This window comes from Pristiophorus japonicus, chromosome 4 (genome assembly GCF_044704955.1).
Source record: "Pristiophorus japonicus isolate sPriJap1 chromosome 4, sPriJap1.hap1, whole genome shotgun sequence".
NCBI lineage: Eukaryota > Metazoa > Chordata > Chondrichthyes > Pristiophoridae > Pristiophorus > Pristiophorus japonicus.
In genome coordinates this window covers 5484032-5498810 of record NC_091980.1, presented here as the reverse complement: position 1 = coordinate 5498810, position 14779 = coordinate 5484032, and the positions used below count along the sequence as shown (strand labels likewise).

Below are 14779 nucleotides of genomic sequence, written 5' to 3'. Positions count from 1 at the left end.
CGGGCAGCGCGTTCCAGATCACAGCAGCTCGCTGCGTTAAAATAATTGCGGTCGGAGGCTTCCCGCGGGCGGTACACCTCTGGCCAAAAGTATTTTTACGAAAGTACCTGGTGGTCCCGGAGGAATGAACACTTGCACTCCGAGGCCGAGATACACAGCCCAGCACAGAGGCCCACTTATCACAGGAGCGTAAACGTATCACGTGGGCCGTGACCACCAATCACAATGTAGTATTCTCATTGATAATAATGGATGTTCCAAGCTCCGAGCTCCCATCACTATCAGTGAGAATACCCCTAAAATCAAACAAAACATACACATCAATTTTTTAAAAACATTTAACTTTTTTTGAATTCAAAAAAAAATGTTTTAATAGTGCTAAAAATAAACTTACCTTCATAGACAGGATTTTAAATATAAAAATAAGTAATAACATTTATTTTTTTCTATCTATTAAAGCTCTTACACTGGTAAAACATAGAAACATAGAAAATAGGTGCAGGAGCAGGCCATTCGGCCCTTCGAGCCTGCACCGCCATTCAATAAGATCTTGGCTGATCATGCAACTTCAGTACCCCACCCCAGCCTTCTCTCCATACCCCTTGATTCCTTTAGCCGTAAGGGTCACATCTAACTCCCTTTTGAATATGTCCAACGAACTGGCCTCAACTGTGGTAGAGAATTCTACAAGTTCACAACTGTCTGGGTGAAAAAGTTTCTCCTCATCTCAGTCCTAAATGGCTTACCCCTTATCTTTAGACTGTGACCCCTGGTTCTGGACTTCCCCAACATCAGGAACATTCTTCCTGCATCTAACCTGTCCAGTCCTGTCAGAATCTTATATGTTTCTATGAGATCCCCTCTCATTCTTCTAAATTCCAATGAGTATAAGCCTAGCCGATCCAGTCTTTCCTCATATGTCAGTCCTGCCATCCCGGAAATCAGTCTGGTGAACCTTCGCTACACTCCCTCAATAGTAAGCACCTCCTTCCTCACATTAGGAGACCAAAACTGCACACAATACTCAAGGTGTGATCTCACCTGTACAACTGCAGTAAGACCTCCCTGCTCCTATACTCAAATCCCCTCGCTATGAAAGCCAGCATGCCATTTGCTTTCTTTACTGCCTGCTGTACCTGCATGCCTACCTTCAATGACTGATGTACCATACACCCAGGTCTCTTTGCACCTCCCCTTTTACTAATCTGTCACCATTCAGATAATAATCAGCCTTCCTTTTTTTGCCACCAAAGTGGATAACCTCACATTTATCCACATTATACTGCATCTGCCATGCATTTGCCCATTCACCTAACCTGTCCAAGTCACCCTGCAGCCTCTTAGCATCCTCCTCACAGCTCGTCCTGCCACCCAGCTTAGTGTCATCTGCAAACTTGGAGGTATTACCTTCAATTCCTTTGTCTAAATCATTAATGTATATTGTAAATAGCTGGGGTCCCAGCACTGAACCCTGTGGCACCCCACTAGTCAGTGCCTGCCATTCTGAAAAGGACCCGTTTATTCCCACTCTTTGCTTCCTGTCTGCCAACCAGTTCTCTATCCACGTCAATACATTACCCCCAATACCATGTGCTTTAATTTTGCACACCAATCTCTTGTGTGGGACCTTGTCAAAAGCCTTTTGAAAGTCCAAATACACCACATCCACTGATTCTCCCTTATCCATTCTACTAGTTACATCCTCAAAAAACTCTAGAAGATTTGTCAAACATGACTTCCCTTTCATAAATCCATGCTGACTTGGACCGATCCTGTCACTGCTTTCCATCTTTAATAATTGATTCCAGCACTTTCCCCACCACCGATGTCAGGCTAACCGGTTTATAATTCCCTGTTTTCTCTCTCCCTCCTTTTTTAAAAAGTGGTGTTACATTAGCTACCCTCCAATCCATATGAACTGATCCAGAGTCCATGGAATGTTGGAAAATGACCACCAATGCATCCACTATTTCTATTTCTAGGGCCACTTCCTTAAGTACTCTGGGATACAGACTATCAGGCCCTGGGGATTTATCAGCCTTCAGTCCCTTCAATTTCCCTACCACCATTTCCTGACTGATAAGGATTTCCCTCAGTTGCCCCTTCTCGCTAGACCCTCGGTCCCCTAGTATTTTCGGGAGGTTATTCGTGTCTTCCTTAGTGAAGGCAGAACCAAAGTATTTGTTCAATTTGTCTGCCTTACACCTGCTTTTTCCAGGCGTAAGAGTTTGAAGGACTTTCGCTGGGCAGGAATGGGGCAAATAGCACAAATCTCCGTCCACGGAGGTCCTTCTCCCGGGGATGCGGGCGATCTGTCAAAAGATACCCCGAGAGGCCACAATTTCAGGGCCATTATGATTTCGCCATATTCCCTTCTAGTCCTTCGAACACTTGGAGTACTGCGCACGGTTTTCATCGCCATATTACACGAAGGATGTAGAGGCACTGGAAAAGGTGAAAAACAGATTAACTAGAGAAAGAGTGTGGCCTATTAGAGACCACAAAGGAAATCTCTGTGTGGAGGCAGAAGACATCAGGAGAATTCTTAATGAATACTTTGCATCCGTTTTCACAAAAGAGAGGGGCGATGCAGACTTTGCAATGAGGGAAGAGGAGTGTGAAATATTAGATAAGATAAACTTAGTGAGAGAGGAAGTATTAAGGGGCTTAGCAGCTTTGAAAGTGGATAAATCCCCAGGCCCGGATGAAATGTATCTTAGGCTGTTAAGAGAAGCAAAAGAGGAAATAGCAGAGGCTCTGACCATCATTTTTCAATCCTCTCTGGCTACAGGTGTGGTGCCAAAGGACTGGAGGATTGCTAATATTGTATCTTTGTTGAAAAAGGGAGAAAGGGATAGACCGAGTTATTATAGGCCAGTCAGCCTAACGTCGATGATAGGAAAATCATTGGAAAGAATCCTGAGGGACAGGGTAAATCTTCATTTAGAAAGACACAGATTAATCAAGGACAGTCAGCACGGATTTGTTAAAGGAAGGTCCTGTCTGACTAACTTGATTGAATTTTTTGAGGAAGTAACAAGGAGGGTCGATGAAGGCAGTGCGTATGATGTAGTGTATATGGATTTTAACAAAGTTTTTGATAAGGTCCCACATGGAAGACTAGTCATTAAAGTAAAAGCCCAGGGGATCCAGGGCAAAGTGGCAAGTTGGATCCAAATTTGGCTCAGAGGCAGGAAGCAAAGGATAATGGTTAATGGGTGTTTTTGTGACTGGAAGGCTGTATCCAGTGGGGTTCCGCAGGGCTCAATACTGGGTCCCTTGCTTTTTGTGGTATATATTAATGACTTGGACTTAAATATAGGGGGGATGATTAAGAAGTTTGCAGATGATACTAAAATCGGCTGTGTGGTTGATAATGAAGAAGAAAGCTGTAGACTGCAGGAAGATATCAATGAACTGGTCAGGTGGGCAGAACAGTGGCAAATGGAATTTAATCCAAATAAGTGTGAGGTAATGCATTTGGGGAGGTCTAACAAGGCAAGGGAATACACATTAAATAGTACGACACTGAGAAGTGTGGAGGAACAGAGTGACCTGGGAGTGCAGGTCCACAGATCCCTGAAGGTAGCAGGCCAGGTAGATAAGGTGGTTAAGAAGGCATACGGAATACTTGCCTTTATTAGTCGAGGCATGGAATACAAGAGCAGGGAGGTTATGCTTGAACTGTACAAAACACTGGTTAGGCTGCAGCTGGAGTACTGTGTGCAGTTCTGGTCACCACATTGCAGGAAGGATGTGATTGCACTGGAAAGGGTACAGAGGAGATTTACAAGAATGTTGAGTGGACTGGAGAATTGTGGCTATGAGGAAAGATTGGAGATGCTGGGTCTGTTTTCTTTGGAACAGAGGAGGCTGAGAGGAGACCTGATTGAGGTGTATAAAATTATGAGGGGCCTGGATAGAGTAGATAGGAAGGACCTGTTTCCCTTGGGAGAGGGGTCAACAACCAGAGAGCATAGATTTAAAGTAATTGGGGGGAGGTTTAGAGGAGATATGAGGGGAAATGTTTTCACCCAGAGGGTGGTGGGGGTCTAGAACTCACGGCCTGAAAGGGTGGTAGAGGCAGAAACCCTCACCACATTTAAAAAGTACTTGGATGTGCACTTGAAGTGCCGTAACCTACAGGGCTACGGACCGAGAGCTGGAAAGTGGGATTAGGCTGGGTAGCTCTTGGTCGGCCGGCATGGACACGATGGGCCGAATGGCCTCCTTCCGTGCTGTAAATTTCTATGATTCTATGAGTCTATGATACCAGAACTGAGAGGTTCTACTCGTCAGCAAAAACGGAACAGGTCAGAATTCTTTGTTCCAGAAAAGGGTAGCCCGAGAAGTGACCTGATAGTCTTTACGATAATGAAAGGGTTTGATAGGTAAGAAAATGTTTCCACTTGTAGGCAAGAACAAAACTAGGCACCATAAATACTATGTAGTCCAATGGGGAATTCAGAGAAACTTCTTTACCCAGAGAGCGGTGAGAATGTGGGACTCGCTGCCACAGGGAGGGGCTGAGGCGAATAGTATCGATGCATTGAAGGGGAAGCTGGATAAACACATGGGGGAGAAAGGAATAGAAGGATATGGTGATGGGGTGAGATGGTGAGGGGTGGGAGGGGGCTCGTGTGGAGTATAAATGCCAACATAGACCAGTTGCTGTCATCATCATCATAGGCAATCCCTCGGAATCGAGGAAGACTTGCTTCCTTTGGTGGCTGAACGGTCCAATACGAGAGCCACAGTCTCTGTCACAGGTGGGACAGACAGTGGTTGAAGAAAAAGGTGGGTGGGACTGGTTTGCCGCACGCTCCTTCCGCTGCCTGCGCTTGGTTTCTGCATGCTCTCGGCGATGAGGCTCGAGGTGCTCAGCGCCCTCCCGGATGCACTTCCTCCACTTAGGGCGGTCTTTGGCCAGGGACTCCTAGGTGTCAGTGGGGCTGTTGCACTTTATCAGAGAGGCTTTGAGGGTGTCCTTGTAACGTTTCCTCTGCCCACCTTTGGCTCATTTGCTGTGAAGGAGTTCCGAGTAGAGCTTTGAGAGCCTTGTGTCTGGCATGCGAACAATGTGGCCCACCCAATGGAGCTGATCGAGTGTGGTCAGTGCTTCAATGCTGGGGATGTTGGCCTCGTCGAGAACACTAATGTTGGTGCGTCTGTCCTCCCAGGGGATTTGTAAGATCTTGCGGAGACATCGCTGGTGGTATTTCTCCAGCGACTTGAGGTGTCTACTGTACATGGTCCATGTCTCTGAGCCATACAGGAGGGCGGGTATTACTACAGCCCTGTAGACCATGAGCTTGGTGGTGGATTTGAGGGCCTGGTCTTCAAACACTCTTTCTGTGCTGTAGACTCAGTGTAACTCCCTTTACACCTTCCTGCTAGACTTTCTATATTCCTCACGATTATCTTTAGCATTGTTAACCCTAGTTTTATCCTGTGCTGTCTTCATAAATTTCAGTTTCGTTTTAATCTCTATTTATCCACACAACTCTGTTTTTGACTTTGCAAGAATATATGGGACTTCAGTTACATGGAGAGACTGGAGAAGCTGGGGTTGTTCTCCTTAGAAACATAGAAACATAGAAAATAGGTGCAGGAGTAGGCCATTCGGCCCTTCGAGCCTGCACCACCATTCAATAAGATCATGGCTGATCATTCACCTCAGTACCCCTTTCCTGCTTTCTCTCCATACCCCTTGATCCCTTTAGCCGTAAGGGCCATATCTAACTCCCTCTTGAATATATCTAACGAACTGGCATCAACAACTTTCTGTGGTAGAGAATTCCACAGGTTCACCACTCTCTGAGTGAAGAAGTTTCTCCTCACCTCGGTCCTAAATGGCTTACCCCTTATCCTTAGACTGTGTCCTCTGGTTCTGGACTTCCCCAACATCGGGAACATTCTTCCCGCATCTAACCTGTCCAGTGCTGTCAGTATTTTATATGTTTCTATGAGATCCCCTCTCATCCTTCTAAACTGCAGTGTATAAAGGCCCAGTCGATCCAGTCTCTCCTCATAGGTCAGCCCAGCCATCCCTGGAATCAGTCTGGTGAACCTTCGCTGCACTCCCTCGATAGCAAGAACGTCCTAGAGCTGAGAAGGTTATGGGGAGATTTAATAGAGATGTTCAAAATCCTGAAGGGTTTTGATCGAGTAAATAAGGAGAAACAGTTTCCAGTGGCAGGAGGGTCAGTAACCAGAGGACACAGATTGAAGGTGATTGGCAAAAGTATCAGAGGGGATTATTGTGATCTGGAACGCGCTGCCTGAAAGGGCGGTGGAAGCAGATTTAATGGTAACTTTCAAAAGGAAATTGAATAAATACTTGAAAAGGAAAATTGCTGGTCCATGGGGAAAGAGCAGGGGAAGTGGGACTGATTGGACCGCTCTGTCACAGAGCCGGCACAGGCACGATGGGCCGAATGGCCTCCTTCTGTGCTGTATGGGTCTCATCATCATAGGCGGTCCTCGAAACGAGGATGATTTGCTTCCAAGCCAATAAAAGGATGAGTTCACACGTGTTTCAATGAAGGACCCAACTACATCCTGAAGGGTGGAAGATGCCTGTGCCTGGATTTTTTTTGAACGTGTGGTGACCGTTGCACACCAGGCGGGTAAATGGAGCTGAGTCCACGGCCAGATCAGCCATGAGCTTATTGAATGGCGGAGCAGGCTCGAGGGGCTAGATGGCCTACTCCTGTTCCTAATTCTTATGTTCTTATGTTCTTATGTACCACACGGGGCTTGACAGAGCTAGGTCTTGGTCCAGTGGCAAGGCTTAACCAAGACGACTGGAGACCAGCTCTGCTGCACGGACCGAGTGCGCTCACATATCGCACAGTGTGGGCTGGGCCCGTGCTGCCCCTGGGCCCCTGGTCCCGAACTCGATCCTCCCCTGGGCCCCGATCACTTGCTCCACAATCTCTCGCCGCTCCTTCGCCCCGACCTCGCCGCTCTTGCTGTACCTGTCCACGTTCCAATCACTGACCTGGATCTTGGTGACGTCACTCTTCACAGCTCGCGCTGTACCTTGCCGTGGTACACCGACACGCTGTCCATGGCCGCCGCTTGCCGCTCCTTTTGTGGCCCCCACCTGCCACTGATGAATCCTATAATTCTATGAACTCCCTTTTCACCTCCCCACTACACTTATATTCCTCATGATTGTCTTTAGCCTTGTTAGCCCTGGTTTATCCTGCACCGCCTTCATAAATTTTAATCTCTGTTTATCCATATTTCTGTCTTGTAAGTATGTATGTATCCATCTCGTGTTTGAACCTTCCCCTACTAATGACCCTGTGCTCTGTTTGCTAACTTTTCTGCCTAACTAATGTTGTGCCAGCGTCCATCTTATCTCACTTGAACTTTGAGTGTTGGTGCGTCTATTTATAAGATTGAGCAAGGGTGTGTTGTCGAAACTCATGAAGTGTTTGACCGATATTATTTCCGTCCGTACTTCTAGCCTCTAATATTTTATTGAGCGGATTTGGTCAGTGCCTCCTCATCTAAACAATGCTTCCTGATGGATCTCCTCTCCTCTCCTGTTCTTTACAAGCTTGTCAATGTCCCATATCGTGGGCTCCTAATCCTTCACCTGAATTGGTCATTTAAAAGGATCACTGCCTATATTAACGACGGCAAAGGATTGAGTCACGCTCTACAGAAGAACATGAAACATCGGAGCAGGAGCAGGCCATTCGGCCCCTTGAGCCTGCTCCGCCATTCAATGAAATCGTGGCTGATCTACCTCAACTCCACTTTCCCGCCCGATCCCCATATCCCTTAATTCCTTTAATACCTAAAAAAAATCTATCGATCTCAGCCTTGAATATACTCAATGACTGAGCCTCCACAGCCCGCTAGGGAAGAGAATTCCAAAGATTCACCAACCTCTGAGTGAAGACGTTTCTCCTCATCTCAGTCCTAAATGGCCGACCCCTTATTCTGAGGCTGTGACTCCTGGTTCTAGACTCCCCAGCCCGGGGGAAACATCCTCCCTGCATCTACCCTGTCAAGCCCTGTAACAATTTTGTATGTTTTAATGAGATCACCTCTCATTCTTCTAAACCCTTGTGTTGCAATTTATATCTGGCTTGGCTATGTTCATTCAGTTATCAGAAAATGGCCATTTCTTCCTTCATGTTCATTTCGTTGTACAGCTCAATCAGTAAATCACGACTTTAATTAATAAACAGAAAGACTTGCATTTATGTAGCAACTTTCATGTCCACCGGATGTCCCAAAGAGCTTTACAGCCAATGAAGCACCTCTTGGGATGTTGCCACTGTTGTCATCATCATCATCGTAGGCAGTCCCTCGGAGTCGAGGAAGACTTGCTTCCACTCTGAAAGTGAGTTCTCAGGTGACTGAACAGTCCAATACAGGAATTACAGTCTCTGTCACAGGTTGGACAGGCAGTGGTTGAAGGAAGGGGTGGGTGGGAAGTCTGGTTTGCCGCACGCTCCTTCCGCTGCCTGCGCTTGGTTTCTGCACGCTCTCGGCGACGAGACTCGAGGTGCTCAGCGCCCTCCCGGATGCACTTCCTCCACTTAGGGCCGTCTTTGGGTCAGGGACTCCCAGGTGTCGGTGGGGATGTTGCATTTTATCAGGGAGGCTTTGAAGGTGTCCCCGAAACGCCTCCTCTGTCCACCTGGGGCTTGCTTGCCGTGTAGGAGTTCCGAGTAGAGCGCTTGCTTTGGGAGTCTTGTGTCGGGCATGCGGACAATGTGGCCCGCCCAGCGGAGCTGGTTGTAATGTGGGAAACGCGGCAGACAACTTGCTCCCACAAACAGCAATGTGATAATGACCGGATAATCTGTTTTTTAGTGATGTTGAATGAAGGATAAATATTGGCCCCAGGACACCGAGGAGAACTCCCCCTGCTCCCATTGAACCAATTCCGTATCCATGCTGCCACAGTCCTTTTACTTCATGGGCTTTAGCGTTGCTGGCAAACCTATTATATGGCACTTTATCAAACACATTTTGGAAGTCTATGTACACCACGTCCAACCACATTACCCTCATCAACCCTCTCTGTCACCTCATCAAAAAACTCCATCAAGTTAGTTAACCACAATTTGCCTTTGACAAATCCTAAATGGCCAACCTCTTATCCTGAGACTGTGACCCCTGGTTCTAGACTCCCCAGCCCGGGGGAAACATCCTCCCTGCATCTACCCTGTCAAGCCCTGTGAGAACTTTATATTTTGCTTTATTCTCTGTTTTCAGTTCCCTTGTGTGTGGGGAGAATGCAGTGGCGACTGACTGCAGCGAATCCGTTCCGATGACCGACGGCCCGAAAGAGCTGGAGACGAACCCTGAAGCCGATGCCAACCAGCCCGAGATAGAGGACAGCTTCCTGTGACGCTCACCCTCTGGGTCAGCCATCGCCGAGGCACTTCAGAGCGTCCTCAGAACTGTCGACCGACTTCATGTAAAATACAACCTTTGTGAGAAAGTCCCAATTAAACACATCGCCTGGTGCGTCCGGAACCTGTCCTGCGGGAATCAGGGCGTGTAGAGCGTCAGAATAATAATGTGAAAATCGTCTTGCTGCAAACAGTCCCACCTGTCCGTTATCCACTGACCAGGGGTTAGATTCTAAAATGCCCATCTGTCTCTGGGGAAAGCGTGGCCATTGTTTTAATGCTTAAGTTGTTGAATGTGAAATTGTCACTCGAATGAGAGTTTGTGTTTATGTGTCAGTGTTGGATGAGAATTTCCAGTTTCCTGTCCGACACACTCTTTTTCCTCCCTGGACTGTCTCCCTCTCTCTAACTCATTCCTGGATTTTAAAACTGTAGAACTCCTCCCCTCCCTCACTCTTTTCTCCCTCACTCTCTTCTCCCTCAGTCTCTCCTCCCTCAGTCTCCCCTCCCTCACTCTCCCGTCCAAACTGTGGGACTTCTCCCCTCCCTCACTCTCCCCTCCAAACTGTGGGACTCCTTCCCTCCCTCACTCTCCCCTCCAAACTGTGGGACTCCTCCCCTCCCTCACCCTCCACTCCCTCACTCTCCCCTCCCTCATTCTCTCCTCCAAACTGTAGAACTCCTCCCCTCCCTCTCTCTCCCCTCCCTCAGTCTCCCCTCCAAACTGTGGCACTCCTCCCCTCCCTCAGTCTCCCCTCCAAACTGCGGGACCCCTCCCCTCCCTCAGAATCCCCTCCAAACTGTGGCACTCCTCCCCTCCCTCACTCTCCCCTTCCTCCTGCAATCTATGGGCTTTTAAAACGCGAGGTTGCCATCAACTAGGCTCTGAACCTTGTCTTCCCAGGTTCTCTGCCGGTGTCCTGCACTGTGGCGTTTTATGTCTTCGTCGAGATTTCTCAGTATTGAAAGAATTCCCGGTGCGTTACGACCTTTCTTGGGTTTGGGTTCCGGAGCGTCAGAACTAGCCGTTGAATTGGAGTGCTCATCCTGTGTCGAGCTGTAGTTCAGCCCAGCACAGCACTGGCGAGTGTCACCATGGAGAGGGTCACTGCACTATACCTTGGTGCCATTGACGTGATTGGACAAAAAAACTATTTGGGACCATTTAACGGTTTCGGTAGCAGCTTGGCTTCAGAATTTCCAACTGTTTGTTTCTTGACAGTGGGACCTTACTCTGGCTCTGATCTGGAGTACAAGTATTTTCAGGTTAATATCATCCATTATTGTATATTATAGAATCTGGATTAGTTCTAAAGTTTGTATTATATTGCATCTATTCCCGCCCATTACATTCACCTTATAAGTAGCATTTTTTGCACAAACAAAATTATATAAACGATCTATTTTTCTTTTCTTTATTTTTAAAGCAAATATTGTAAATATACTTGTGTCGTTGCTGCACGATGTCAGTGCCTTAAGATGCTTGTGTCTATGTGTATGAGGTGCGGGGGACAATCTAATCTTAGACCCCGCCGCCAACGTGAAACGTCAGAGCCGTGACCCCAGGTAGCCGGGAGCACCACCTAACACATCGCTCTCAACAAATCGATGGCCATTTCTGTCTTCCTGGAGCAACTGTTTATCAGTGGAGTGGTTGGGATGAATAGTATCGATGCATTGAAGGGAAAGCTGGATAAACACATGCGGGAGAAAGGAATAGAGGAATATGTTGATGGGGTGAGAAACGTATAAGATTATAAGGGTGCTTGACAAGGTAGATGCAGAGAGGATGTTTCCACTGATGGGGGAGACTAGAACTAGAGGCCATAATCTTAAAATAAGGGACTGCCCATTTAAAACTGAGATGAGGAGGAATTTCTTCTCTGAGGGTTGTAAATCTGTGGAATTCACTGCCTCAGGAAGCCAGGACATTGAATAAATTTAAGACAGAGATAGACAGCTTCTTGGATATATTTAAAAGGGAGTTAGATGTGGCCCTTACGGCTAAAGGGATCAGGGGTTATGGAGAGAAAGCAGGAAAGGGGTACTGAAGTTGCATGATCAGCCATGATCATATTGAATGGTGGTGCAGGTTCGAAGGGCCGAATGGCCTGCTCCTGCACCTATTTTCTATGTTTTTCTGTATAACCGATAAGGGGTTATGGGGAGTGGGTAGAGAAGTGGACCTGAGTCCATGATCGGATCAGCCATGATCGTATTAAATGGCGGAGCAGGCTCGAGGGGCCGTATGGCCTACTCCTGCTCCTATTTCTTGTGTTCTTATGTGAGATGAAGATGGGTGGGAGGGGGCTCATGTGGAGCATAAACACCGGCACGGACCCGTTGGGCCGAATGGGCTGTTTCTGTGCTGTAACGTTCTATGTAAAATGTATGCAAGGAGCTCCATTTATTTGAAAATAACTCCATTTGCGCCAGGCATAGAATGAGGCTCTGGCCAGGAACAGAAATCATCCATCCAAAGTCTGCTGACATTTCTGAAAGTATTTCTTCCAAATCAGCTGAAATCTGATCTGCGGTTTGTCTCGTCTCTTATCCATCTTTGGATACTCTGTCCGTGTATGTGGTCAAACCGACCACAATGAGGTACTTCATATTCCGTGTGTGTGCGTGTGTGTGTGTGTGTATTTTCCCGGGTATGAATTTCTGCGCTCATCAAGTTGAAGGAATTTAGTCAAAGCAGACAATGCCGGAAGGAAACTACAGGCGAAATTACCTTGTCCAAAACGTGACCCGATCTTTTCCCCTTCACTGATTCACTGTGCATTGCCAGCATTTTCTGATTTTGCTTTAGATTTCAAGCTTTATGCTATTTTTTTATTTGAATGGAGAGGGTTTGGGGCTGGGTGGGGCTAGTTGAGGCACCCAGGGCCAGCATCAAGTGCTCTTTGAGACGAGGTACACCACAGTTAGCCGCTGACTTGATCTCTCTCTACTTTACCCCAGCAATGGACCTCATCTCCAATCTGGAAGCCAGGCCCCCCCCCACTGCACCAATCTGATAGAAGATTGGGGGGGTGATCAAATCGAGGTGTTTAAGATGATGAAAGGATTTGATTGGGTAGATAGAGAGAAACTAGTCCCTCTGGTGGGGGGAGTCCAGAACAAGGGGGCGTCACCTTAAAATTAGAGCCCGGCCGTTCAGGGTGATGTCAGGAAGCACTTCTTCACACAAAGGATGCTAGGAATCTGGAACTCTCCCCCCAAAAAGCTGTTGAGGCCGGTGGGGGAGGGGGGGGAGTGGTTGCAATTGGAGCTGTCAAAACTGCGATTGTTAGATTTTTGTGAGGGTAGGGTATTAAGAAGGGATTGTGGAACCAAGATGGGTATGGTAGCATAGTAATAATGTTGCTGGAATCATGATCTGGAGAGGTGATTTCAAATCCCACCATGGTAGCTGGGGAATTTAAATTTAATTCAATTAAATAAAAATCTGGAATAAAAAAACTAGCATCAGTAATGGTGACCATGAAGCTAAAGAATTGATGTAAAAACCCATCTGGTTCACTGATGTCCCTTTAGGGAAGGAAATCTGCCGCCCTTACCCTGTCTGGCCTACATGTGACTCCAGACCCACAGCAAGTGGTTGACTCTGAAATGGCCTAGCGAAACATTCAGTCATATAAGGCGGCTCACCACCACCTTCTAGAGGGCAATTTGGGAAGGGCAATAAATGCTGGCCTTGCCATTAATCCCATGGATTAATTTTTAAAAAGATGGAGTTAAGATACCAATCAGCCATGATTTAATTAGATGGTGGAATCGACTCGAGATACTGAAGGGCCTCCTCCATTTTCTATATTTTTCGGTCTCGCACACAGCTATGAGGGACTGGGTTGAGTCTATCCAGACTCAAGTTGCTTATGACTCTTCCAGCCAGCAGATGGCACTCTCGTTCCATTAGTCTGGGATGAATTCCATTTCTACTCTAGGGGTGAAAGGTCAATGAACCCCAGTTCCCTACATTCTATGTTTTAAAGCTCTGTATTGATGGCTATCCTCCTGCCTTCAAAAGATGCTGCTGTATTTCATAATAGTGTGCTTTATTGAAAATGTCGTCCTAATAATTTAAACTCAAATAAAAGCATTGGCGGGGATTGAGGAGCTGGTTAAAACGTCAGTGTGCAATGCGGGTCTAAAGCTATAGGATCATATTCTGTCCTCCTCCTAGTCATCTGAAAATTCAGACGCCCTCCGGTCCCCGTTCACAATGAAGAGTTCTTTACAAAGTTCCTTACAGTGCCAGCTGTGGCTCAGTGGGTAGCACTCTCACCTCTGACTCAGAAGGTTGTGTGGGTTCAAGTCCCACTCCAGGAATGTGAGCACAAAAATCCAGGCTGTCACTCCAGTGCTCTACTGAGGGAGTGCTGCACTGTCGGAGGTGCTGCCTTTTGGATGAGACGTTAAACCGAGGCCCCGTCTGCTCTCTCAGGTGGACGTAAAAGATCCCACGGCCAATATTTCGAAGAATAGCAGGGGAGTTCTCCCCAGTGTCCTGGGGTCTACATTTATCTCTTAATCAACATAACAAAAAAAACAGATTATTTGGTTATTATCACATTGCTGTGTGTGGGAGCTTGCTGTGCGCAAATTGGCTGCCGTGTTTCCTACATTACAACAGTGACTACACTCCAAAAATACTTGATCGGCTGTAAAGTGCATTGAAACACCCGGTGGTCGTGAAAGGCGCTATATAAATGCAAGTCTTTCTTTCTTCTTTATTTCCCATCAACCTTGAAACCACAACATGAAACTGCCTTGAATTCGATTTATCTGTGAGCCATCAACGATGACAGTGTACGACACGGGAGGTTTTGTAGGGTTTATTTACACAGATATTCTATATTATAACGGTACAGATCAGTATTTTTAAACGAGTTGTAACATAGATGGTGTTATTTCAGAATGTGCATTTGTTGTGTTAAGTGTGGAGAGTGTTTAGACATGTGTTCTATTGGTCAGTAACATACACTTCATTTATCCTGTTCAATATTAAATGAACATGTTATTTTCTAGCATTTTTCCTCTTGTTGTCATTTTCCTTTAAAGAATCGATTTTTTAAGTCTCGGTTCAGCGTCAACCATTTGTGCATCTTAGAACATCAGCACCGCACATCATAGACTTCAGCAAAAAATGGTGCAGTGACCAGCGACAGCCTTGCGGATAGGAAAGGTGGGCGAACACCCAGGGCGAACTGGTCAGCAGGGGGCGAGGGATGGGGGGGCTGTGGTCAAGAGGATTTTAAAGGAAAAAATTGCAAATAAAAAATAACAATTTTGATGATAAGTATTCAACAGCAACAACTTACATTAATACGGTGCCTTTAACGTAATAAAATGTCGCAAGGAGCGATTATTAAAGAAACAAAATTTGT

General features: G+C 46.6%; 1 protein-coding gene across 1 annotated transcript in view; it reads left to right on the top strand.

The window, feature by feature from the left end:
• The window catches only part of pdgfrb (platelet-derived growth factor receptor, beta polypeptide), a 131290-nt gene extending 116876 nt beyond the window's left edge, over positions 1-14414 (top strand). Inside the window, exon 23 of the mRNA XM_070877987.1 lies at positions 9247-14414. Coding sequence (XP_070734088.1) covers positions 9247-9382 — 136 coding nt within the window. The 3' untranslated portion in view covers positions 9383-14414. The remainder of the gene's footprint in view (positions 1-9246) is intronic.
• Positions 14415-14779: the final 365 nt, after the last annotated feature.